At 45.3% G+C, this 25,836-nt stretch overlaps 1 protein-coding gene across 1 annotated transcript in view; it reads right to left on the bottom strand.

The window, feature by feature from the left end:
- LOC145417510 (dnaJ homolog subfamily C member 5-like) overlaps window positions 1–25,836 on the bottom strand; it is a 259,223-nt gene that overhangs the window by 98,177 nt on the left and 135,210 nt on the right. The window contains exon 4 of the mRNA XM_080286219.1: window positions 16,433–16,564. Within this exon, the coding sequence (XP_080142345.1) occupies window positions 16,433–16,564 (132 nt within the window). The remainder of the gene's footprint in view (window positions 1–16,432; window positions 16,565–25,836) is intronic.

Genomic DNA, 25,836 nt, shown 5'->3' with positions numbered 1-25,836 from the left:
ATGGTTCACAGTGGTGATTTTCAAAGACTGGTTTCACCGTCACTTCGTCAAGGAGGTCATCCATTACCAGACGAAGACACTGGGAATCCCTCGCGACCAGGTAAAGGCTCTCCTTCTGCTTGACAATGCACCTGCTCACCCGTGCGACAAGGACTTGGTTGCTGAGAATGGCCGTATTAGGTGCATGTTTCTGCCACCTAATACGACTGCTCTCACTGCTCTCATTCAACCCATGGACCAAGGAGTGATCGTGGCAACAAAGCGCCTATACCGTCAGAAGTTCCTGGACGAGGTGATGGTTGTTCTCGAGGACAAGGACGAGCGCAGGGAAGGACGGGACACACGAGGCAAGCGGACTTTGGAAACGAGGTGATGGTTGTTCTCGAGGACAAGGACGAGCGCAGGGAAGGACGGGACACACGAGGCAAGCGGACTTTGGAAAACCTTCGCCGCTACAACATCAAGTCTGCGCTGTACAACTGGGCTAGTGCATGAAAGGATGTCCCTGTGAAAACTCTTGACAATGGTTGGTCTCATCTACTTCTCGGAACGGATGTGGAGTACGATTTTCTAGGGTTTGACGTGGATGACTTCCATGGACGGCTACGTACGCACGGTGACGATGTAGATGTGGACGATGTTCGTGAGTGGTTGGATGACGACGAGGGCGATCCTGGGTATCAGACGTTGTCTGATATTGAGATCGCGTCTTCGGTTGCTGGTGTCAGTACCGAACTTGAAGATTCCGACGACGAAGGCGACAATGATGCGGACTCCTCTCAGCAGGACACTACACCAGCCATCCCCAAGCTGAGCGCACTCCGGGAACATCTAGAGTTCGTCCTAGACTACCTGGAACACCCGGACTGCGACAGGGAGATGGGGCCCTTGGGACTTGTGGCGGAAGTGCGTGCATTCAGGCAGCGCATCATCAATCGTCAGAATCATCGTTCCTTGCGTCAGTCAACGATTGACAGTTTTTTTAGGCCCGTGACCCTCGCTGTGCCCAGCCCTGGCTCCACTCCGTTGCCTCTCCAAGACAGGCCCTCATGCTCTGAGCCACAGCCCAGCACATCAGCCACGGTGGAGTCACCGCTCGATGTGAGTTTGCGGCTTTCTTCAGAGTCCTCTGCAGTGGGTACGCCATCACCACGACCCAGCAATGCACTCCTAGGTCGCCAGCCAGTGATACTCTCGGACTCTGAGTGTAAATAAACAGCAAGAACTTCTCCACTAGACCACATGGGAATTTTGAGTGTTGTGCAGTGAAAAAAACGGTGAGTTGTGTTAAGGTTTTCAAGTTGAGAGAAAAGACTCAATGGAAAATAAATTTAACGTAAACAGACTTCTTTGTTTTGGCTTTGGAAAATGGAAAAAAATTGGGAAAAGTTAAAGTGCAACACTAAGTTCCAATGGAGCATTATTTGGACAAAAGTGAACACTGTAAAGAGAATGGACTTCTGTGTGTTATTGACTAAGTTCAGTGCAAGACTTCAGGAAGAGTGTACTGCAAGTGCTTCAGGAAATCGTTCTTACTGTCAGAGTCTGAGAGGAGGCGGTTATTCATCGAGGTGGCCAGGGACTTGCTGTAAGTAGCCAGAATGTTTCATACTGTACTTTTTTCCATACTATACTTACCAGAATGTTTCATACTGTACTTTTTTCCATACTATACTTACCTCATTTCACTCTTTAATGTCCTTTACTGGTGTGAACAGGGTGTTAGTAGCTATGCATGTGCAGTAGGAATGTGTTTTTCTGAGTTAGGCTAGGTTAGGGTCCATAAGTACCAGAATGTTTATTAATGTATGAACATACTTCTAAACCCTCATTTTATGTTTCTTTTGCATTTATTTCAGTCATTTATGTGCCTTATTGGTGTGATTTGGGTCTTAAATAGGTGCTATGCATGTCCAGAGGGAGTTGTATAGGTGTTTCTCTGAGTTTGGATCCATAAGTACAAGTCCATAAGCTGGGGCCCAATATCCGGACAAAACCAATAACCGGACCTACCAATGGCTCTATTACGTCGGATATTGGAGTGATTACTGTATATATATATATATATATATATATATATATATATATATATACACACACTGTATATCTATATATACTGTATATATATATATATATATATACAATGTATACATCTGTATATATTCATGTACTGTAGCTAAATAAAGTACATTACTGATATCATGAATTCCCACTACTACAATATGTTGCAACTGAACAATCCCAACAACTACTGTACCTTCACAACACCAACAGCACTTAATTCATGCTGTTGCCGAGAAAAGTTGCAAACAGGCTGACAACTTTAGAGCAATATGACAAAACTACCCATCATTTTCTTGCAATCACTGTCTGGAATGCACAAGTGTATGAAGCACAACACTAAACACCAATATTACAAGTTAAAAACTGTTCTCATTATTCTATTAACCCCTTAACCGCGGGTGTCATTCAAGAATGACATTGAAAAATAATCAAATGCATTCTCAGCATGGTATTAAATAAAATTGCCCTCAGTGGCAGGAACGAAAGAAACAAAAGAACTTGTAACACTCGCTAATGTAAACTCCGCGAATGACACGGATACATACTGCATAATCCCCTAGCCCAGCTGTAACGGCTGCACCCGTGGGAACGGAAAGGCGGACAGCGTAACACGCCCTTCCCCAAAGGAAAATTTTGAGCCCTGGATCAAAATTTTCGAATCAAGACCCTGACCCCTCCCTGGATAAACAATCAGCAATTACGTTATCAGTCCCTTTAATATGCCTAACTTCTAAATTGTACTCTTGCAAAAGCAAACTCCAGCGGGTCAAACGCTGGTTCTTAAATTTAAACTTGTTCAAAAACTGCAGGGGATGATGGTCTGAATAAATCTTGATCACAGGGCCAAAAGGGGGCAGGTAGACAGCAAAGTGTTGTAGGGCCAGGATAATCGCTAATAACTCCTGCTCTATGACGGAATAGTTCTTCTGAGCTCTATTAAACTTCTTTGAGAAGTATGATATGGGATGTTCAACCTGGCCCTCATCCGGCTGCATCAACACTGCTCCTACCCCTACTCGGCTAGCATCAACTGCCAGCACAAAAGATTTGTCAAAATCTGGTGCACGCAATATAGGGTGGTGGCACAGCAGAGACTTAACAGTAGTAAAAGCTTGCTCACACTCGGCTGTCCACTGCCACTTCTTATCCTTGCGCAATAAGTCAGTAAGAGGGGCAAGCACTGTGGAGTAATTCCCAATAAATCTTCGGTAATAGCCGATCATGCCCAAAAATCGCTGGAGGGCACGGCGACACTGGGGTGCTGCAAAGTTGGAAATGGCATCCACCTTAGCCCGAGGTGGAGCCACTTGCCCATGTCCCACAACAAATCCAAGGTACTGGACCTTAGCACGTACGAACTCGCACTTGTCCAAGTTGACTACTAAGCCAGCTTCCTCCAACCGCTTAATGAGCATTTCCACATGATCAAGGTGCTCCTCCCACTTGGTGTCATACACAATGACATCATCGATGTAAACGACACAATTAGGTATGCCATCCACCACTTTATCCATAAGCCTCTGGAAAGTGGCTGGAGCATTCTTCAATCCATAAGGCATCACCTGGCACTGATATACTGCACCACTGACAACAAAGCTAGCCACTTGTTTAGCCCGTTCCGTCAGCGGGACCTGCCAGTATCCTTTTACTAAGTCAAGCTTGGTGATATAAGTGGCATTTCCCACCTTGTCCACGGAGTCATCGACCCGAGGCAAGGGATAAGCATCGGTCTTAGACAGTGAGTTAACTTTCCGGAAGTCCACACACAACCTAACCTTCCCATCTGGCTTCGGCTGCAAGGTAACTGGTGAACTCCACTCACTGAAACTCCTCTTGATCAATCCATGGTCCAACATATACTTGATCTCATTATCGAGAGCTTTCTGTCTGATAGGGTTGATGCGGTAGGGAGCTACTTTTACAGGCTTACTATCCCCAACGTCAATGTCATGAGTAGCCCAAGTTGTCAATCCCGGTGAATCTCCAAAAACTTTCGGATGTTTCCATAATCTGTTGCAGAGCTCTTCTCGCTTTACTGGATCAAGGTGTCGCAATTTCTCCACCAGAGCTGCATAACCATTGCCCTCCCATAGGTCAGCTGGTAACATCTCACCACGACTAAGCACTTCCTCCTGCTCCTCCAACTCACTACCAATCGTCAAAACTACAGGAGCGCTCTTATCCCTGGTTCCCTCGACGTCCGCTCCAAAGTCACCTTCCAGGGACTGTGGCTGTAACCCTGGTCCACTACTCACATCATCGGCACCAACAGCTCCCTCCACAGCACGTTCCTTTGATGCCACGTCCTCCTTTCCCCGTCCTTCACATCCCAGGTGAGAGACATCAGCAGTCATCCCACAATGAGAATCAACTGGGCGGTAGTATGGCTTCAACATATTAATGTGGCACAACTGAGTACTCTTCCGCCTGTCTGGGGTAACAATTAGATAGTCAAGTTCCCCAACTTTCTTCTTCACAATATAAGGACCACTGAATTTAGCTGCCAGAGGTTTTCCTTGCATGGGCAGCAGTGCCAAAACTTCATCTCCTTGCTTAAACTCACGACTTCTGACCTTCTTATCATAATGAGCCTTCATTTTCGCTTGAGCCCCGATTAGATGGTCACGGGCAAGCTCTAAAGCGCAATGCAGTCTCTCCCGAGTGCGGCAGACATAGTCAAGCATGGATTCCTGGTTGCCAGATTTGTTGTTACTCCAGGCCTCTCGCACCACATCCAAGGGACCACGAACTCTGTGCCCAAACACTAACTCATTGGGTGAAAACCCTAACGACTCAGTTGGTACCTCTCTCACTGCAAACATAACAAAGGGTACCGCTAGGTCCCAATCCTTTCCACTATCATAGCAGAAGGTGCGCAGCATGGTCTTTAAGGTCTGATGATGCCTCTCCAGGGCACCTTGTGACTGCGGATGGTAGGCACTGGACAAAATGTGTTTGATGCCCAACTCTGTCATTGTCTGCTTAAATAAATTAGATGTAAAATTTACTCCACGGTCTGACTGCAACTCCTTGGGCAGGCCAAAATGAGTAAAGAACAGGATAAGTTGCTTGACTACTGACTTCGCCTGCATGCTTCTGATTGGTATAGCCTCTGGGTATCGCGTTGTAACATCCATTATGGTTAACAAATACTTGTTTCCAGCAGAAGTAGGAGGTAAAGGGCCCACAATATCAATGATTACCCGGGTAAACGGAGGTTCAACTGCAGGAATGGGAGTCAAAGGGGCCACAGGAAGAACTTGATTAGGCTTGCCCACCATCTGACACGTGTGACAGCTCTTGATGTACGCAGCAACTTGTCCCGGCATACTTGGCCACCAAAAATTATATCTTAAGCGCTGCACTGTCTTCCTGTTTCCCAAGTGACCTGCTAAAGGTCCCTCATGTGCTAACTGTATTAACGGCACCCTATACTGCACAGGCACCACCACCTGCACTAACTCACCCACTCCTCCATCCACCGTGGCGCCAGTGGGCGTCCATCGGCGATATAAAACATTGTCTTTAATCAGGAACTCCTCCTTACCACACTCCATACTTCTTTCTTCCCCCACTCGAGCAAACAAGGGCTTTAATGTTACATCCTCCTGTTGCTTCACCCTCAATTCTGCTGGCCCAACACCTGCCAGCTCTACTGAGGACTGAGATAAGGGACTGGTCGGGACACTGGATTGCGAAGGGCGATCAATCTCAGCGCCGCCTCTAGTACACTGGACAGGGGTAGGAATGTCAGACTCCACACTGACATCATCACCTCTACCCTCAACAGTGACACTCTGTTCCTCAGGCGCGTTTGACGGTGGTCCTGCATCCCCGCAGTCGACCCCAGCGTCCTGAAATTCTCCTAATTCAGTCGATGGGCTGGGTTCAGTCTCCACACAGACACACTCAACACCACCTCTAGTGTCCTGAGTGGGAAATGGGGCGGCACCCATGCACGCATTCCCACTCTCCTCACCCACCACAGCAACACTCTGCTCACTAGGTTCCTCCATTGGTGGCCCTGCCTCATCACAGTCGACCCCAAGAACCTGTGACTTCACCAGTTCTTCCTCCCGGGCTGCAACCTGTGCCATAGATCGTGTAATTGCACAGACCGGGAACATGGCTTCCACTTCTGCATCAACTTCAATACCAATTTCTGGGGCGTCAAAACACTTCTCTGCCACAACAACTGGTGGGGGAAGAGATGGAAATACTTTCTCCCCAGCCAAGTCGTTCCCCAGCAGAAAATCAACCCCCTCTAGTGGCATTACATCAGCAACAGCTACTTGAGCTGCAGCCTGAACAATGGGGCAATCGAGTTCCACATGAACATAATCATAGTATTCATCTGAGTTCATGCCTCTACACAGCACATACTTCCCTGAGTTTACAGGCCCTCCAGTCACGTTTCTGCACACAGACTGTTGTGCACAGGTATCACGAGCCACAGTAACTGGATAACTGATCCCATGAATTTTCACTGTGCCGTGACATATAAAAGGTTTACACCAGTCTAGGGACGATTTCTGAGGCAGTTCATCCGGAGGTGGCGTAGCATGTTGGGTAACTTTTTCAGCCTGAGCTGGCAGCGAGCACAGCCGGCTGCACTCCAGCTTTCCACAGACTTCTCCCTCACCGTTACCACTCTCCCAACTCCTCTCGTTCACCTGACTCGAACCTATAACTAGTGCCACTGGTTTGGCATTTTGGGAGGCCTTCCACTTAGGGCAGTTAGGCTTGATGTGCCCACTCTGTTTGCAAAAGTAACAAACTAGCTTCGAACTGGATACAGGGCTCTTTCTCCCTGAATTCTTTTTCTCCTCTGTACTTCCCTTGGACTGATTCACGGGAGATTTATCCCAGGCAGGGCCACTCACAGTCCTCTCCCTGGAATACTGAAAATTAGCATACTTGACCCCCATACTCCGCAAGGCAAACACCCAGTCATCAGCCCACGTCGCTGCTTCCTTCATGGTCTTAAATCTCTTCTCCCTAATTTTAACACCAATTTCTTTGTCAGCCATGTTGGTAAAATGTTCCATCAAAAGCAGTTCACGCACCTCGTTATACGAAGTGGCGCTCTCACTCAGCAACCACTCGTCTAACCTCTCCTCCAGATACCTGGCGTAGGCCATATAGGTGTCAGCAGGTCTTTTCCGAGCACCACGAAACAACAACCGATAAGCCTCTGGTCTAAGTTCATATGCCTTCAGGATGGCTGTTTTAAATTCATCATAATCATCTACATCCTCAGGGCTCAACCTATTATACACTTCCAAGGCTTTTCCCTTCAGCACATTAGATACCAACCCCACCCAGCGCTGCCTTGGCCACTCAAACTCCCTAGCCTTCTTCTCAAACCTGACAAACCATTCTGTCACCTTCAACTCATCAAATGCTGGCACTAATTTTAGACTCCTTGAGAACCAACTCTCCCTATCCTCTGCACGGCCTGAGGTTTGGGTATCTGAAGTTGGTCTATTAGCAGTCACCTCCAAGCGAGTCTTCTCCAGCTCAAATCGCATTTTTTCACGCTGCATCTCCATCTCCCTCTCTTCTTTCTCTCTGGCACGCTGCATTTCCATCTCCCTCTCTTCTTTTGCACGCTGCATCTCCCTCTCTTCTTTTTCACGCTGCATATTTCCCTCTCTTCTTTTGCACGCTGCATTTCCATCTCCATCTTTTTCAACTCCAACTGCAACTGAGCCTTCGGTGACAAGGCTCCAGGATATATGGGAGTGGAATGAACAACTCCAGGGAAAGCACCAGACATCCCTGGGGGAACTGCTCTAAACTGGCTCGGTGGCATCATAGATGGTAATAGTGGGGTAGCGAAACGAGGCATTTCAGCACCATAGTCAAACTCAGGGCTCACACGGGGAGTACCTTTGCTATGTGCCTCTCGTTGTTCCATATCCACAGGTGACTCAGCACGTACGCGATCTGGTGTAGACACGCGTGACTCCATGGCGACAAATCAATGGCAGTACTGAATAATGAAATACTAATGCTGACTGAGAAACTACAAACACATCAACTTCACCTCAAAGCACAGAGAACGCCAAGGTAACGATATCCTAGCAAGAAGGCACTGTTAGGATATCCTGATGCGAGGTCGCCACTGTTACGGTTGCGCCAGCCCGGGGCTATTACAAAAAGACAACAAGTCAGCCTTAGATGATCGGCCTCCACTGCGTTGCAAAAATAACGCAGACCCCGGCACTGACACTCCGCAAACTAGAGAAAAACTGCGCAACGGAAAAGTACTTACTTAAGAACGCAACACTCTGTACTTTGATAATAAAACGGAACAGCCTACCTATAGATCTAGCCTACTATCGTCACTACCGGAAGTAATACCGCCCGAGACAGTCTACAGGAACACCTCCCACTTACTTCCGGTGGTGACGACTTTCTACTTAACCCGTGTCCAAGGGGGAACGCAGTTAGTAGCTTACGATGGTTCTCACTAGCCTTGAGCAAAGAGATGGGATTAACTGTGTAGGGGTTAGGGGTGTGTGTGTGTATGTACGTGTGTTGGGGAACGTTAACAAAGGCAGCGAGAAGACCACGGTGAGCCAAACTGGCCCTCCAAAGACAACACGGTTACAAAAACAAAATAAAATAACTACTTCCCTCAGTCAGCAACAAAAGAATAAAAATAAACTTAAATGAAAACGCCAGCTCGGCAGAAAAATAACTGGGGAGAGAGAGAGAGTGTACAAACACCCGACACTAAAGCTGGCTGGGAAGAGACTGCCTCTGATCAAGGCTCGTGCACGGCCAAGCGCGAACGCATGAATCAAATTAATTAATAAGAACTTATATTCGTGCCCCTCTCTCTCTCTCTACAATGAATTGGTACTTCAAATGCAAGCAAAACATCATTAAATATACTGGTAGCTCACACACGACAATCAAAATAATCAAATGCATTCTCAGCATGGTATTAAATAAAATTGCCCTCAGTGGCAGGAACGAAAGAAACAAAAGAACTTGTAACACTCGCTAATGTAAACTCCGCGAATGACACGGATACATACTGCATAATCCCCTAGCCCAGCTGTAACGGCTGCACCCGTGGGAACGGAAAGGCGGACAGCGTAACAATATATATATACAGTAATCACTCTAATATCCGGACGTCCAATAACCGAACATCCCCACTAACCGAACCTTATCATCCTGGGATCAAACATTCCCAAAATGGTCCGAAAATCCAAAAAAATTGGAAAAAAAACCGATTTTTTGCCGTCCGTAATTTGAACTTGCCGCGCGCGCCGCGTGAGAGCATTGTTTTGGTTCGTCATTCCTCCGACGTCCGATAGAGCGCCGCTGCATCCTCCCCACTTCCCGCCTGTCTCTCACCGCGACTGGACCTGCGCTCTTCGTAATGGCTGCCCACGTGCTCGCTTTTGTGGTGGTGCCGTACTTGCTGCAAGGCCTCCTGCTGCTCTCTGCCCTACTCTTAGTGTGTGTGATGATGGCCCCGCCTCCTGAGAAAAGGAAGAGAGTGGTGTTGACTCTGGAGAAGAAACGGGAGATATTGGAGAAGGTTGATGCGGGTTGGTCTTCCTCTCGCATTCTCCGCGAGTTCAACCTGGCCCGGTCGACTTTGTTTGATATCAAGCGTTCCCGAGACAAGCTCATGCAGTACACGGCTGACTTCTCGTCGAGAAGCAAACGCAACGTGGAGAGGAAGGTTATGTTTACTCCCAAGTATGCAGAGATCGACCGCTCCACGTTGATTTGGTATCGACAGCAACGTGCAGCTGGTGTGATGGTACGTGGAACGGAGCTGAAGGCTGCTGCTGAGAAGTTTGCAAGGCTTCACGACGCCCTAGACTTCAAGGCATCCGAGGGTTGGCTCTTCGCGTTCAAGTTGCGACATGGCCTTACTAACCGTAAAGCACATGGCGAAGCATTGGACGCTAACGAGGATGGAGTGGACGAGTTTCGGCACAAGGTGAAAGGCTTGATCGACAGGGAGGGCCTCACTCTCGGTCAAGTCTATAACGCTGACGAAACTGGCCTATTCTATCGCTCGGTGCCAACGAACACTCTCGCCGATGAGACGGAGAAGCGTGTACCTGGCCGCAAGCTTTCTAAGGAACGGATATCTGCTTTGTGTTGTGCCAATGCTAACGGCATGCACCGGCTTAAGCCCGTTATTGTTGGCCGTGCAAAGCAGCCTCGGTGCCTTCGTGGGGTGATGGATGTCCTTCCTGTCGTATGGTACCATTCTTTGAAAGCATGGTTCACAGCTGTGATTTTCAAAGACTGGTTTCACCATCACTTCGTCAAAGGAGGTCATACATTACCAGACGAAGACACTGGGAATTCCTCGCGACCAGGTAAAGGCTCTCCTTCTCCTCGACAATGCACCTGCCCACCCGTGCGACAAGGACTTGGTTGCTGAGAATGGCCGTATTAGGTGCATGTTTCTGCCACCTAATACGACTGCTCTCATTCAACCAATGGACCAAGGAGTGATCGTGGCAACAAAGCGCCTGTACCGTCGGAAGTTCCTGGACGAGGTGATGGTGGTTCTCGAGGACGAGGACGAGCGCAGGGAAGGACGTGACACTCGAGGCAAGCGGACTTTGGAAAACCTTCGCCGCTACAACATCAAGTCTGCGCTGTACAACTGGGCTAGTGCATGGAAGGAAGTCCCTGTGAAAACTCTTGAAAATGGTTGGTCTCGTCTGCTTCTCGGAACAGATGTGGAGTACGATTTCCTAGGGTTTGACGTGGATGACTTCCATGCACGGCTACGTACGCACGGCGACGATGTTGATGTGGACGATGTTCGTGAGTGGTTGGACGACGACGAGGGCGATCCTGGGTATCAGACGTTGTCTGATATCGAGATCGCGTCTTCGGTTGCTGGTGTCAGTCCCGAACTTGAAGATTCCGACGACGAAGGCGATGATGATGCAGACTCCGCCCAGCAGGACACTACTCCAGCCATCCCCAAGCTGAGCGCACTCCGGGAACATCTAGAGTTCGTCCTAGACTACCTGGAACACCCGGACTGCGACAGGGAGATGGGGCCCTTGGGACTCGTGGAGGAAGTGCGTGCTTTCCGGCAGCGCATCATCAATCGCCAGAATCGTCGGTCCTTGCGTCAGTCAACGATTGACAGTTTTTTCAGGCCCGTGACCCCCGCTGTGCCAAGCCCTGGTTCCACTCCGTTGCCTCCCAAGACAGGCCCTCATGCTCCGAGCCACAGCCCAGCACATCAGCTACAGTGGAGTCACCGCTCGACGTGAGTTTGCGGCTGTCTTCAGAGTCTTCTGTAGTCGGTACGCCATCACCACTACCCACCGATGCACCCCTTGGACGCCTGCCAGTGATACTCTCGGGCTCTGACAGTGAATAAACAGCAAGAACTTCTCCACTAGACCACACGGGAATTTTGAGTGTTGTGCAGTGAAAAAAACGGTGTGTTGTGTTAAGGTTTTCAAGTTGGGAGAAAAGACTAAGTAGAAAAGAAATTTAACGTAACTAACCTTCTTTGTTTTGGCTTTGGAAACTTAAAAAAACTTGGGAAAAGTTAATGTGCAACACTTAAATTTAATGGAACATTATTTGGACTAAAGTGAACACTGTGAAAAGAACGGACTTCTGTGTGTTAGTGACTAAGTTCAGTGCAAGACTTCAGGAAGAGTGTAGTGCAAGTGCTTCAGGAAATCGTTCTTACTGTCAGAGTCCGAGAGGAGGCGGTTATTCATCGAGGTGGCCAGGGACTTGCTGTAAGTAGCCAAAATGTTTCATGTTGTACTATTTTCCATACTATATTTACCAGAATGTTTCATATTGTATTTTTTCCCATACTATACTTACCAGAAAGTGTCATACTGTACTTCTTTCCATACTAAACTTACCTCATGCATGTGCAGTAGGAATGTGTTTTTCAGAGTTCGGTTAGGTTCGGTTAGGTTAGGTTCGGTTAGAGTCCATAAGTACCAGAATGTTTATTAATGTATGAACATACTTCTAAACCCACATTTTATGTGTCTATTGCATTTATTTCAGTCATTTATGTGCCTTATTGGTGTGATTTGGGTGTTAAATAGGTGCTATGCATGTCCGGAGGGAGTTGTATAGGTGTTTCTCTGTGTTAGGGTCCGTAAGTACAAGTCCATAAGCTGGGGCCCAATATCCGGACAAAACCAATATCCGAACCTACCGATGGCTCTATTGATCCGGATATTGGAGTGATTACTGTATATATATATATTTTTTAATGCGAGGAAGAAGGAACCAAAGGCCATGAGCCCGCAGTAACAGTTCCCTCCAAGAGAAAAACAAAATACAATAGAGAACCAAATTCAAGATCTGATCATTTTGAGATGCCTGGACACACTGCGTTTGAAAGACTGGAGATCATAGGCAGCAGGAAATACACACAGAGGGAGGCAGTTCCAGAGTTGACCTGTTGCATAAATGAAAGACTGGGAGTAACGGTTAACTCTTGCATTAGAGAGTTGGACAGAAAGGGGATGAGAGTTTGCTGCCAGACGGGTGCTACGCGCCCGTCGTAGAGGTGGAGGAATGCAAGCAGACAGTTCAGAGGAGCAGTGACCATTAAAGTAGCGATAGAAAAGAGATAAAGATGCAACAGTGCGGCGAAGAGACAGAGGTTGAAGGGAGTCAGTAAGAGGAGGAGAGTTAATGAGACGAAAAGCCTTTGACTCCACCCTATTGAGAAGAGGTGTATGTGGAGAGCCTCCCCACACATGAGAGTTGTACTCCACACAGGGGCGGATAAAACCCCTGCATAGAGTCAACAATTGTGCAGGGGTAAAGAAAGAGCGGAGTCGGCTTAGCACACCCAATCTCTTGGAAGCAGATTTTACAAGAGATGCAATATGATCTTTCCAAGATAAGTCCTGTGTAAATGAAACCCGAAGCATGTTCACGGATGATGCAGGATTAAGCTGAATATTATTAAACATTAGTGGGTATACCTGTGGAAGATTTTCTCGGGTTGATAGGTGCAAAAACTGAGTCTTTGATGCATTAAAAACAACCAGATTATTTTTACCCCAGTCAGAGATACAAGCCAAGTCAGACATTAGGTGTGCCATAGCCTCATCCCTTGTTTGTTGAAGTAACTGCTGAGATGGACGTTGCGGGAATTGAGTGAAAAGGTGAAGCGTGGAGTCATCAGCGTATGAGTGGATAGGGTTAGATGTACAGCTTAGAAGGTCATTGATGAATAAAACGAAGAGAGTTGGTGATAGGACAGAGCCCTGAGGAACACCACTGTTAATAGATCTAGGAGAAGAACGATGGCCGTATACAACTGCGGCTATAGAACGACCAGAAAGGAAGCTAGAGAAGAAGGCACAGATAGAAGGATAGAAACCGTAAGAGGGCAGATTGGAAATTAAAGATTTATGCCAGACTCGATCAAAAGCCTTTGAGATGTCAAGTGCAATGGCAAAGCTTTCGCCAAAGTCCCGAAAGGAGGATGACCAGGAGTCTGAAAGGTAGGTGAGAAGATCGCCAGTGGAGCGTCCCTGACGGACCCCGTACTGACGATCGGAAAGAAGGTTGCGATAGGATTGAGCCAGTGAAGGTTTACATCCAAGGGGTGGTTGGGGTTATTGTTCACATAATGCCACTCAGGGATGAGTGAGGTTGGTTCCTCTCATTTTAAATGCCAGGAACAACATGCCTAGCCCCGGGCTCCTACGCTCCTCATGGGGCAGGGTAGGATTGGATGATGGATGAATGGATGGACAGAAAACATATGTGTTTTGGAATCTCAGTGTGTGGAACAGTTTTCATCATAATCTGGGAGGGAATTGGGACAGAAAGGGATACACAGTGTCACACTGTCCCAACTTTAATGTTACATTTTCTCTCTCTGGACTTGTCTCCACACTCCCTACTGCTATTGTTCTCAAGCTGCCAATCAAGATAAACAGCTGTCATGATATTGTGCTCACTAAAGATATCATTAATCCTATCAGCTTTCTGGGCCAGGCAGATTATATTTGTGCTAGAGTCAGTCGCTCTCATGCTGACCCACGTCTTCGCGCCAAGATATTTTTCTTTGATCGCTCTGGGTAAATATTTTCATGATTGAATGTTGGTTTTGGTGTCATTTTAAAGCTGAATAGTTGTAATTTATCGCAGTATGTTCAAAAAAGGAGAACAAAAAAAGTAAAAAGTCGAAATGACAAGTTGAAGTTAGGTGAAAACCAGAAATTTTATATCTTGCAAAAAAAAAAAAAAAAAAAAAAAAAAAAACTAATAAAGATACATAAATCTGGTTTAAACCATGCAAAACTACAATAAACCCGGACCTGGAGTGGTGGCATCTGTGGTATGGGTCCACCCCCCAAGAGGCTGTCAAAGCAGAGGAGGAGAGCATGGGGGCCAAACCACCACAACCCTCCCCAGCCCCTCATGGGGCCCAAGAACCTGGGAGTGGCTTTGGTCACCCAGGCAAGTACCGCATCTCTCATCACGACACATACAACAATGCTGTTTTTTCTACACCGAGAAATGACTCCCCGGCAGTCATTTTTCGAAGACTTCTAGCCAGTGACATTGAGTGCAATCCAGGTCCCTTCAACAGATACATACAGTATGTCCAGCATGCTCAAATCCTATCACTTCAAATCAACAGACAAAGGGTTCAGTTCAGTGCAATTTTTGCAAGAACTGGACCCACTACACCTGCACAACACTTGCATCCAGAGAACAGTACACAGCACTTAGGCCTGCTCCTTATGCTCCTTCCCCCCAACCACAAGCCCCCTCCACCAGTCCCTCTCCTACTTCCTCCACACCTCCACAGCCTAACCCACTGATCCTTCCCACACCATCAAATCCCTCAACCCCTCCCACTCCACCCCAATCTAATTCACCCCAACCCTTATCTCCATCACAACTTTCTCCTACCCCTTCCCCTCCACCCACACCCCCACTTCCCCCCCATGATGCAGCACCCCAACACACATCGCACACATAACAAATATTCTTCAAACAAACATAGATGGCATGAACACCAAAAAACAACTCACACAATTCATCAAACAAAACATACACACTGCCATCTTACAAGAAAAAAAACCATGCAGAACACAAAAAAACACCTATATTTCATAATTTCACCGCCATTAGACAAGACCCAGCCGACGGCGGTGGCGGTGGACTCACCACCCTGGTACACCAATCCATCAACTTTTCAGATATTAATGCATACACAAAATCAGTTCTCCCCCCACATGATATCACAACAGAAATACAATCAATTAAAATATGCACAGGAAGAAACAAAGGCTGAAGAAAATAAGGAAAAACTACTAGGTGTTAAGTAGCACCCTTCCCAATGATTCCACCTGCACTGGTGCTAAGTGCACCACCACTGCATCCCATGTGACAGTGGGGATGGGCTACACACCTCTTCTGAAAAAGGGTACAGTTGCTTGTTAGCAAAATAACTTTTCCCAACAACAAATGGCAAAACTGGTGGTCGAGCCTGGTGCAACAGCACACCTTGCATAAACCTCACTGGTTACAACACTGCAAACACAAACTCACAGGTGGTAAAATAAAGGCACAGTGCGAGTCTGAGTGTGGATATGTATGTCAGCATCAGTACAAGTGGGCAGCCCAATGATGACAATGCCAGAAATAGCACAGCACCTGCATGAACTAAGATCCCCACAGTACTGGGTAAAGTATTTAAAACTTAAAAAAATAATTCTATGGTTCAAGCCGTTTGGATATGGATGCATAGGGCAATCAGATATAAGGATGTTTCCTGTATGGTGAGCAGGGCAGAGACGATAAAAAACATGAATGTAAATAGTTATTAGAATATTAATGACACTGCTAGCTTCAATGTTCGCTTGTGTCTGTACTTATTTATAAGCGCCAAGTAAGTTTTTTCCTGCTTCTTTTCCAGCTTTAACGTTTTTACTGTACTCTGAAAGCTATATCTGGATACCGCTGACTCTCAAAATTACCAAGGAGAATGTACTGTATCAGTTTATCAATATCTACTTTCCTTTTTCTACTCTCAATTTACTAACTCCCTTTTCCACACTTTTCTATTATTCCTTCTCTACATATGCCATTTCTTCCCTCTCCTTCCTAACCATCTTTCTCTTTTTACCTCTCCACACCATTTCATTCTTACCTTCCTCTCTACATTCAAATATTTACACTACCTTAACCCTGTTTAGCTTCATGTACCTCAGTTTTTATTTAATGCCTTTTCTAGGTTCCCCCTCTCCACATTCAACCCCACCCCTCCCCCATTTTTTTATTCTTGCTTTCTTCCCAATATCTTTATCTCTTCTCTCCCTCTGTAGCTGTACTACCCTGGGATACTTACATTGAGGTTGTGGTAGTCACCAGTTTCATCAGGGGGACGAGGTTTGCATTTCCCACAGCAAAAGTTAAAGCAGCAGCAAAAGCAGCAACAAAGGTAGCATCCTGTTATAATGCCACAGAACACAAACAGAGCCTGGAAAAAAAAAAAATAAGAATTATCACCCACCTCCAAGGATTGAGAGATATGATTTTCAGAACAACAGGTTAAATGTCACAGTCACTGGGTAAGGTCAACTCAAACAATAGGTACTGGTAACATGTCCTTCCAGGTGTAAGGGCGTGAGGATAAGTTAAAGTACTCTAAAACAATTAATGGTAAATGCCCTGGTGATATTACACAAATGAAAAATCACCAACTGCCTTTTGACATTCAAACCTGTGTGCTAGTATAATACCATAAACTCACTGGAATTCTTACACCACTAGCTACACAATATGCAGTTTAAAAAATAATTACAAGAGTCATCTAATCCTGCCAATATGCAAGATGGGAAAGAGATTTATCAATAATGTACAGCAAAATGGCCCTTGCATCCATTCCCTCACTTCTTCAACATCTTGACATTCATGGCTCCATCTCAGAGGCACCGACCTCCCACAATATGAACTTCACTCGATTAAGATGTGCCCTCACAAAATCTGAGATAGATCTGTTGTAGGGTCTCTGGGGTATGTGCAAGGACAGCACAGCCATCAGCATATTGTAGCTCTAGTAAATGAGACACACAGGCACAGACATGGACACAGACAGACAGACAGACAGACACACACACACACACACACACACACACACACACACAATGACTTCTTGAGGGTACATGAACCAGATGTTCTGTGCTTTGTAGAGACCAAGTTAAGGTAGGATACTGATATCCATATGGGAGACGGTAAATACAAACTGTGGAAAAGAGACAGAAAAGAAAAAATGGGAGGAGGAGTGATGATAGCAGTGAAGAACATCATCAATGTGAATACTGTGGAAATGGAAGAAGGCAGGGCTGAAGTGATATATATAAAATTAGAAACTGGAGAGAATGGCATGAGAGATATGGCAGTTGTATATGTTGTCAGAAATGGTTAGCTATCTACAGAAAGTGACTGAGAAAAGTAATAATATAATTATTCTAATGGGTGATTTTAATTGTAAAGAGGTGAACTGGGAGGAATGGGACTCAGGAGATAGTGAAGACTCATGGGGCACTATATTGTTAAATATAGCAATGAATAATGTAATGACACAGTGGGTCAAAGAAGAGACACGATTCTGAGGTGATGACACACCAGCAAGATTAGATTTACTGCTAACCAAAGAACCTGATGTAACAGAATCTTTGAAATATTTGTGTCCTATAGGAAAAAGTGATCAAGTGGTCACTGAGTTCCAGATGATAACAGAGAATGTGGTGTCAAGAGACGAGCTTTATAGGCAGGGAAGATACAACTTTGGGAAAACAAACTTTACAGGATTGAGAAAATTTATTGAAAATGCTGATTGGAGAAAATTCAGAGACACAAGAGAGATACAGAGGAAGTAGGATATCTTTCTAGACCTCTGTAATTTGGGAGTGGAAAAATATGTGCCAAGAGTAAGTGGGAAAGAAAACGGAAAAAATGAGTGGTTTAATACAAGGTGAATGAGAGGGACATGGCATGGAACAACTGGAGAGAGATAATAACAGAACAAAGGAAGAATACTGAAGAACTAGAAATGAACATGCAAGAAAACGTAGAGAAGAAGAAAGGAACATTGAAAAGAGTATAATTGAAGAATGTAGGGAAGAACCCATATTACGAGAGGTGATTAGAAAGAAATGACAGTGAGTCCATAAACTTTTATTAGCATGAAGAACTATCAAACTATGACTCACATTCCTTCAAAGTACTCCCCTCCAACCTCTATGCAGCGTTCCATTCTCTTTCTCCACTTCATGAAGCAAGCGTGGTACTCTGAAGACGGTATACTTCGGAGTTCTGAATTGACGGTCCGTGCCAAGTCTTGGATGCGATGAAATTGCTTCCCAGCGATGGCAGATTTAATTTTTGGAAACAACCAAAAGGCACAGGGAGCCAGGTCAGGGGAGTAGGGTGGGTGGGGGAGCAGAGTTATACCTTGTTGTTCCAGGTACTGCATAGTGAGGCGAGCTTTGTGGGGTGATGCATTGTCGTGGTGCAGCAAAAGGCGAGACCGACGGCGGGTTGGTGCGGTGTTGGCCTTGTGTTCCAAGACTTGTGGAAGGACCTGGTCTGTGTAGTATTGGGCTGTGATAGTGGACTTTTCAGGCATCACATCCACGCATATTGGTCCTTGAGAATTGAAAAAGATGGTGAAAAGGCGCTTCCGGCTACGAAATCCTTCCTTCAAAATCTGAGGTCGAGGGTCTTCATCGCCCAACCACACCATGTTTGACTGCTTGTCACGGGTTGTGAAGAATGAAATCCAACACTCATCTCCAGTAGCAACATCTGAGAACCGTTTTGGACCATTTGGTTCAAATTCAGCAAGCCATACACGACAAATCCTCACCCGTTCAGCCTTTTGCTCATCAGTCAACAAATGGGGTATCCATCGACAACACTTCTTCCTCAGGTGTAATTGTTCATGCACGATGTCATATGCACTCCCATAACTGATATCAAGCTCCAAGGCTAAGAACCTAAGAGTTACAGTTGGATCCTCGTCAATGATGGACCGTGCACGGACAGTTGTTGCTTCGGTCACGGATGTCCGGGGGCGTCCAGAGCGTTGTTCATCTTTCAATTCAGTTTTTCCTGCTGTGAAAGCACGAATCCAGCGGGAAACAGTTTCCAGGGAAGGAGTAGTGTCTGGATAAACTTGTAATAATTCCCCTCGAATCTCTGTTGCTTTCTTTCCCAGTTTCCACCTCGTAAAAATGTAGAACCTGCAGCCTTCTTTTGAGTAATCCATGTTTCTGGCCAGAGAGCAAAAACAAGAGTGAAGCATTCACTCACAACAATAAAACAAGAAAAGTCAGGCATACGGCGACAAGTTCAAACTCGTAAGGACAGGCAACTCTGCACTCTCCTTGCTCCCCTACCTCCCATCATTCAAGGTTTTCATGTTATAGCACGAACTGTCATTACTTTCTGATCACCCTTCGTATTATACAGATGTGTCAATGGCAAATTGAAACAAAAAGAAGGAATCACCAAACTGAAAGTAGAAGGAAAGGTATATAAAGATGCGGCAATGCAAGCTAAAATAATGAACAAATGTTTCCAATCGGTTTTCACTAATGAAAGGAATTTTGTGAACGGGGAGGTAGTGGTTAGAAATGTAGTGATAAAAGATATAAAAGTTCAAGTGCTGAAATTGTATAAATTACTGGAAACTCAAGACATAAGGAAAGCCCCAGAACTACATGGAATCTCTAACTGCGTACTGAAAGAATGCAGAGAACAACTGGCAGATAAGATTCACAGTTTGTGTGTTCTCAGGAAGAGGGGAAAGTGCCTCAGGAATGGCAGAGGGCAAATGTGGTACCAATTTATGAGGGAGGAAAGAAGGAAGAACCCCAGAATTATAGACCAGAGTCCGTGACAAGCATGGTTGCAATATTGTGCGAGATGAAAGATAGATGGATAAAATATCTGGAAGAGATGAACATTTTGGCTGAAAGTCAATTTGGATTCAGAAGTGGATGGTCATGTGTTTAAAACTTTGAGCTTTTACTCAAGAGCAATCGACGGGCTACAGGAGAGGGATGGTTCGGTGGATTGTGCGTATTTAGATTTGAAGTGACCTTCGACAACGTACCCCATAGGCGGCTATTGTGGAAATTGGAGCACATAGTAGGACTGAAGGGAAACCTCCTGGAGTGGATGAGAGACTTTTTGAGAGACAGACAAATAAGGACAGTAATAAAGGAATGGATGTCTGGATGGAGGGAAGTAACAAGTGGAATCCCACAGGGCTTGGTGTTAGTGCCAGTAATGTTTCTGATTTATGTAAATGATATGGCAGGTGGAATGAACAGTTATGCAAGTCTGTTTCCTGATGATGCAAAGATCTAGAGGAAAGTAGAAGCTGAGGAAGACTGTAAAATGCTGCAAGAGGATCTGGACAGGATACATGATTGGAGCCGAATGTGGGAAATGAAATTCAATGCAAAGAAATGTAAAATATTGGAAACGGTGTGTGGGAGGAAGAGAAGACGGAAGGGGGTGCAAGGAACAGCGTGGTGGAATGAAGAGGTGAGACAGGCTGTGGCAAAAAGAAGAAAGCATACAATGAATGGATGAGAAATAGGGGCGTGGAAGAAGTTGAGAGGCAGAAGAGAGAGTTATATGTAGAAAGAAAGAGAGAGGTGAAAGGATTAGGAAGACAGAGTAAGAAGAGAGTGGATGAGGAATTTGGAAGGAATTTAAGTGTAAAGTGGAGGGATGTAAGAAAATGTTCTGGAAAGAGGTGAAGAGAGTAAGACAGGGTGGAAGTGAGGTTAGCAGGGGAGTGAAAGATAAAAATGGTAGATTACTAGTGGAGAAGGGAGAAAAAGTGAGCAGATGGAGAGAACACTTTAAGGAATTGTTGAACATAAAGGATGGAAGTAATGCAAGTATAAGTGGCTGGGGAATGGCTCAGAGAAGGAGGGAGGTGAGAAGACAGGAAGAAATCAGTAGGATAGAAGTTGTGGAAGCAATGAAGAAAGTTAAATTGGGGAAAGCCCCAGGAATTGATAGAGTGTGTGGTGAAATGCTGAAGCATGGGGGAGAGATAGTAGTAGAATGGATGTGGAAGATGTGCAGATTGGCCTGGGAGGAAGGTAGAGTCCCGGAGGATTGGAAGTCAGGTATAATTATTTCCTTGTACAAAGGAAAAGGGGAAAAAGAAGTGTGTGGTAATCATAGGGGCATTTGTCTTCTTAGTATAATAGGAAAAGTGTACGGTAGGATACTTATTGACAGAGTTAGAGAAAGAACAGAGGAATTAGTTGGAGAAGAACAGGGAGGCTTTACGAAGGGAAGAGGTTGTGTAGATCAGATATTCATTCTTAGATCTTTAGTGGAAAAGTTTCTAGAGAAGACAATGAAGTTGTATGTGGCTTTCATGGATTTGGAGAAAGCATATGACAGGGTGGATAGACAAGGATTGTGGAAAGCATTAAGAATATATGGAGTAGATGGGAAGTTGTTGAATGCTGTGAAGAGTATGTATGATGGTGCTAAAGCTGCAGTGCGTGTGGATGGTGAACTAAGTGAATTTTTCTCTTTGAAGGTTGGGTTGAAACAGGGATTTGTCATGACTCCATGGTTGTTCAATCTGTACATGGATGGGGTAATAAATGAGGTACAAGGTAGGGTAGTGGATGTTGGACTGTCCCTGGTGAGAGAGGATAGTGTTTGGAAACTCCCTGTACTGTTGTTTGCAGATGATACTGTGTTGTTGAATGAACATGAAGGAGAGCTGCAAGGCTTGGTGGATGAGTTTGAGAGAGTGTGTAAGAAATGGAATCTAAAGGTGAATGTAGGGAAGAGTAAAGTGATGGCCTTTGAAAGAGGTGAAGGCAGTGACTGTACAGTGAGGCTGGATGGTGAGGAACTGGAAAATGTGAGTACGTTTAAGTACTTGGGTAGTGTGATGAGTAAGGATGGAGGTTTAGAGGGTGAAGTGCTTGAAAGGGTACAGCAGGGAAGAAAGGTTGCTGGTTCCTTGAAAGCAGTGATAAACAACAGGGAAGTGAGCATGGAAGTGAAAAAGTTACTACATGACAGTATTGTGATACCAACTCTAACGTATGGAAGTGAAGCTTGGACGTTACTGGAAGGACACAAGTCAAGAGTGAGAGCAGTGGAAATGAGTTATTTAAGAGGAGCCTGTGGAGTCACATGGAGAGACAGGCTGACGAATGAGGATATAAAGGAGCGTTGTGGTGTGGATGTGGATGTGATAGGAAGCATTATGAGGAACACACTGACGTGGTTTGGCCATGTGGAGTGGATGGAGGATGAAAGACTGACGAAGAGAGTGTATGTGAGTGAGGTGGAGGGGGGGAAGAGGGAGGGGGAGGCCGAGGATGAGATGGAGGGATGCGGTGGAGAGGTATATGAGAGAGGGGGGTGTGAGTTGGGAGCAGGGGAGTGAAATGGCGGGGGACAGGGCGATGTGGAGGCGATTTGTTTGTGGCCACCCTGAACGGGATTGAGGCGTCTGGCAATAGATAGATAGATAGATAGTAAAAGTACCAAGAGACCATCACTGAATTATTTATTGGGTAATGGGTGCATAAGAGATGTAGTGGTATCAGAGGTAGACTGCGAGATAATGCTGATTTTATGTGTACGCCGTGCCGGGGTGAGCAGGTGGAGATCGTCAGACGTGAAAGAATTGAACTTGCTGGTGAATCTCTTGAGTGTGTGGAAGAGTTTTGTTATTTAGGAGACATGTTGTGTGCTGGAGGTGGGGCTGGAGCTAGCTCTGTGGCTAGGGTGAGAAGTGGTTGGAAGAAGCTCAGGGAGCTCTTGCCTCTCCTGACATTGAGGGGGCTCTCCCTACGTGCTAAGGGGTCTTTGTATGCAGCGTGTGTTAGGAGTGTAATGCTGTATGGCAGTGAGACCTGGGCAGTGAAGGAGGAAGACATTCGCCGGCTCAGACGTACAGAAATGACAATGATTAGGTGGATGTGCAGTGCGTCCCTGCGTCCAAGGCCTGGAGGGGCTGGGTTTACAATGGAAGAGTTGAGAGGTAGGATGGGACTGGAGTGTATTGGTGTTGTGATGAGGAGAGGTAGATTGAGGTGGTTTGGACATGTGGAGAGGATGGGGGATGATAGTTGGGTGAGGAAGGTGAGAAGTGTTAATATTGGGGGTGGGGTTATGAGGGGTAGACCGAGAAAGACATGGGACGAGGTCATTAAGTGTGACCTTAGGGTTAAGGGACTGAACAGGGAGGCTGCAATGGATCGTGCAGCATGGAGAGCCGCCATTAGGTGACCAAGGCCGACACATGCAAGCATGTTGGAGCCTTTAAAAACGAAAACGAAAACGAAAACGAATGAGCCAATCACAAAAGTGAGAGAAGAGAAAGATTTGGGAGTGCTGGACCAGGATAGTTTATCATCTGAAAAACACATTAACAAGACAGTTAGAGAGATGTATAAACTCTTGGCTAACATAAGAGTAGCATTTCATTATATGGATGAGGAGATGATGAAAAAATTGGTAGTAGCTATAATCCACCCCAGGTTAGAATATGCAGCAGTAGTGTGGTCCCCATACAAAATGAAAGATATAAACAAGATCGAGAGAATACAAAGAACAGCAACTAAGACGGTCACCAGCCTGGCAGAACTGTTGTACAGAGAGAGGCTGGAAAAGCTGGATTTGCCTTCCTTAGAGGAAAGGAGAGAGAGGGGCGACATGATTGCAGTGTTCAGGGCCATGATGGGAGTAGAAAAATTGACAGAGAAGATCTGTTTTTATGGGATAAGAGAGTAACAAGAGGACACAGAATGAAACTGAAGAAGACAAGCTGCTTGATGGATATCAAGAAATATAGTTTTCCTTACAGATGCACAGACCTGTGGAATAGCCTGGACAAAGAGATCATCCAGTCTAAAAACTTAAAACTAGACTTCTTAACCCTTACACCGCGGGCTTGTTTTGCTTTGACTTGCAGCTCCCGCGGGCATATTCGTGCTCCGACAGACTCTCTAAAAATGTTTGCCAAAAATCAGTTATTAGTCCTAGAATATTAAAATCACATATCCTTATGCCACATACCTTCAGCTTTCTCCTTGGGTGTTTGTTGAGCCTTTGTCGAGTACCATAGGACTTATGGAGACCTCTGAAGTTGGGTAATGAAGTCTTCACTTTACACTTCCCGACAACTCGTAATATGATTACCACAGACTGATATTATCACTAGAAACACTAATCTATGAGTCTCAAATAATTTGGAGTCCATACTCCCCAAAAAAAACACTGTGAAAGCAATGAAAATAACGAGGGCGTATGACCTTCCCACTTCCGATCGTTCGCCGCTAGTGTTGTCTATTATTCATAAAAACACTCACAGTTTATATTTCTGTTACTATATAAGACTTATATATATCTACAGTCTTTATCCATAAGTTTCCTTCAGTAATAGTAGTTTACTGTCAATGTAGGCATTCAATTTCTTTCAGTAAAATACATAGGATTCACTTTCTCGTCCTGTATACTAGCATTGAGAGTGAATGTCACTTTCGCCTTCACTCTCATAACTCATAGTATTCATACATGCTAGAGTGAAACTTTCACTTTCATTACTCCTAGTATATATACACGTATTCTTATAATACTACTCATTTACATTTCTATTTACGTTCTCTACTTTATTTACATTATTTACATTCCTATTTTATTTACACTGTGTTATGCACTGTCACTTGAAGTAACTTATAAAACTATTTTCCACTGTTCACATATTTACATTCACTGCTTTCTTGCTGTTTACACATTATTTACACTTTATTTACAATTCCACTTGCACTGTTTTACTGAATAAAAAGATCATAGTCACTCTCCATCAACTGTCAGCCCTTTACCTCTTTCCACACGAGGTTTAGTAGGGGGTAAAGGTCACAGGGCCCTTTGCATGGGGCTATAAAGCGGCGGAAGTTAGTAGGAGCAAATCAGACATACTCCCACTTTCAAAGACAACAGTGAACTGATAGTGGTGGCCTCCTGCCGCCTGGCTAGGGTAGGTGCAATACTACCAACTTCAGCCCTATGAGACCTGCTAATATATAGCAATGAAATGATTGGCAAGAAACCAAGACAATACATAATAAATTAGGTAGTTCCAGGTGAGTGTAAATATCACTTAGGCTTCTCCATTCCTTTCTTATATATATTTTTATTACGAAAACAGATTATACGGCATATTTCAAGGGGAAAAAAAACAGTGAAAATTAACGAACGAGTGCACGTGAGGTGTTGTGATAATTAGCCAATTCTAGGTGTATGGCACTCTCACTTACCTTATTTCTTTCTTGTATATATTATTTGGTATAAGAATAGGGCATAGGGCTTATTTCAATGGATGAAATCAGTGAAAAATTCCAGGAAAGATTTACTTAGCGTAGCACGGCCGGGCAGGCGAGAGGATAGGGTAATGGAGGGGAGGTAGGGAGGGGAGTCAAGAACGGGGAGAAATGGCTAAATTGTCAACAATGGATGGGAGTACAGATGAGATTAGGAGTGCTGACTAGTGTTGGACATTGGCAGTACTGATAGATGATACAAGCCACCACTTCAAAGCCCGGGCGAATTCAAAATAACACAGAATCACAAAAGTGTCGCCCCGCGGTAAGATCCCTTGCTCCCAAGCATCACGAAAGTGACGCCCCGCGGTTAAGGGGTTAAGAAACATATTCAGGACCCCACAAGCCTAGCTCATTTCCTGTA

Source organism: Coenobita brevimanus, chromosome 110 (assembly GCF_032717465.1).
Source record: "Coenobita brevimanus isolate Jiangsu-jjx chromosome 110, ASM3271746v2, whole genome shotgun sequence".
Lineage (NCBI taxonomy): Eukaryota > Metazoa > Arthropoda > Malacostraca > Decapoda > Coenobitidae > Coenobita > Coenobita brevimanus.
This window is presented reverse-complemented; position numbering and strand designations above follow the sequence as displayed.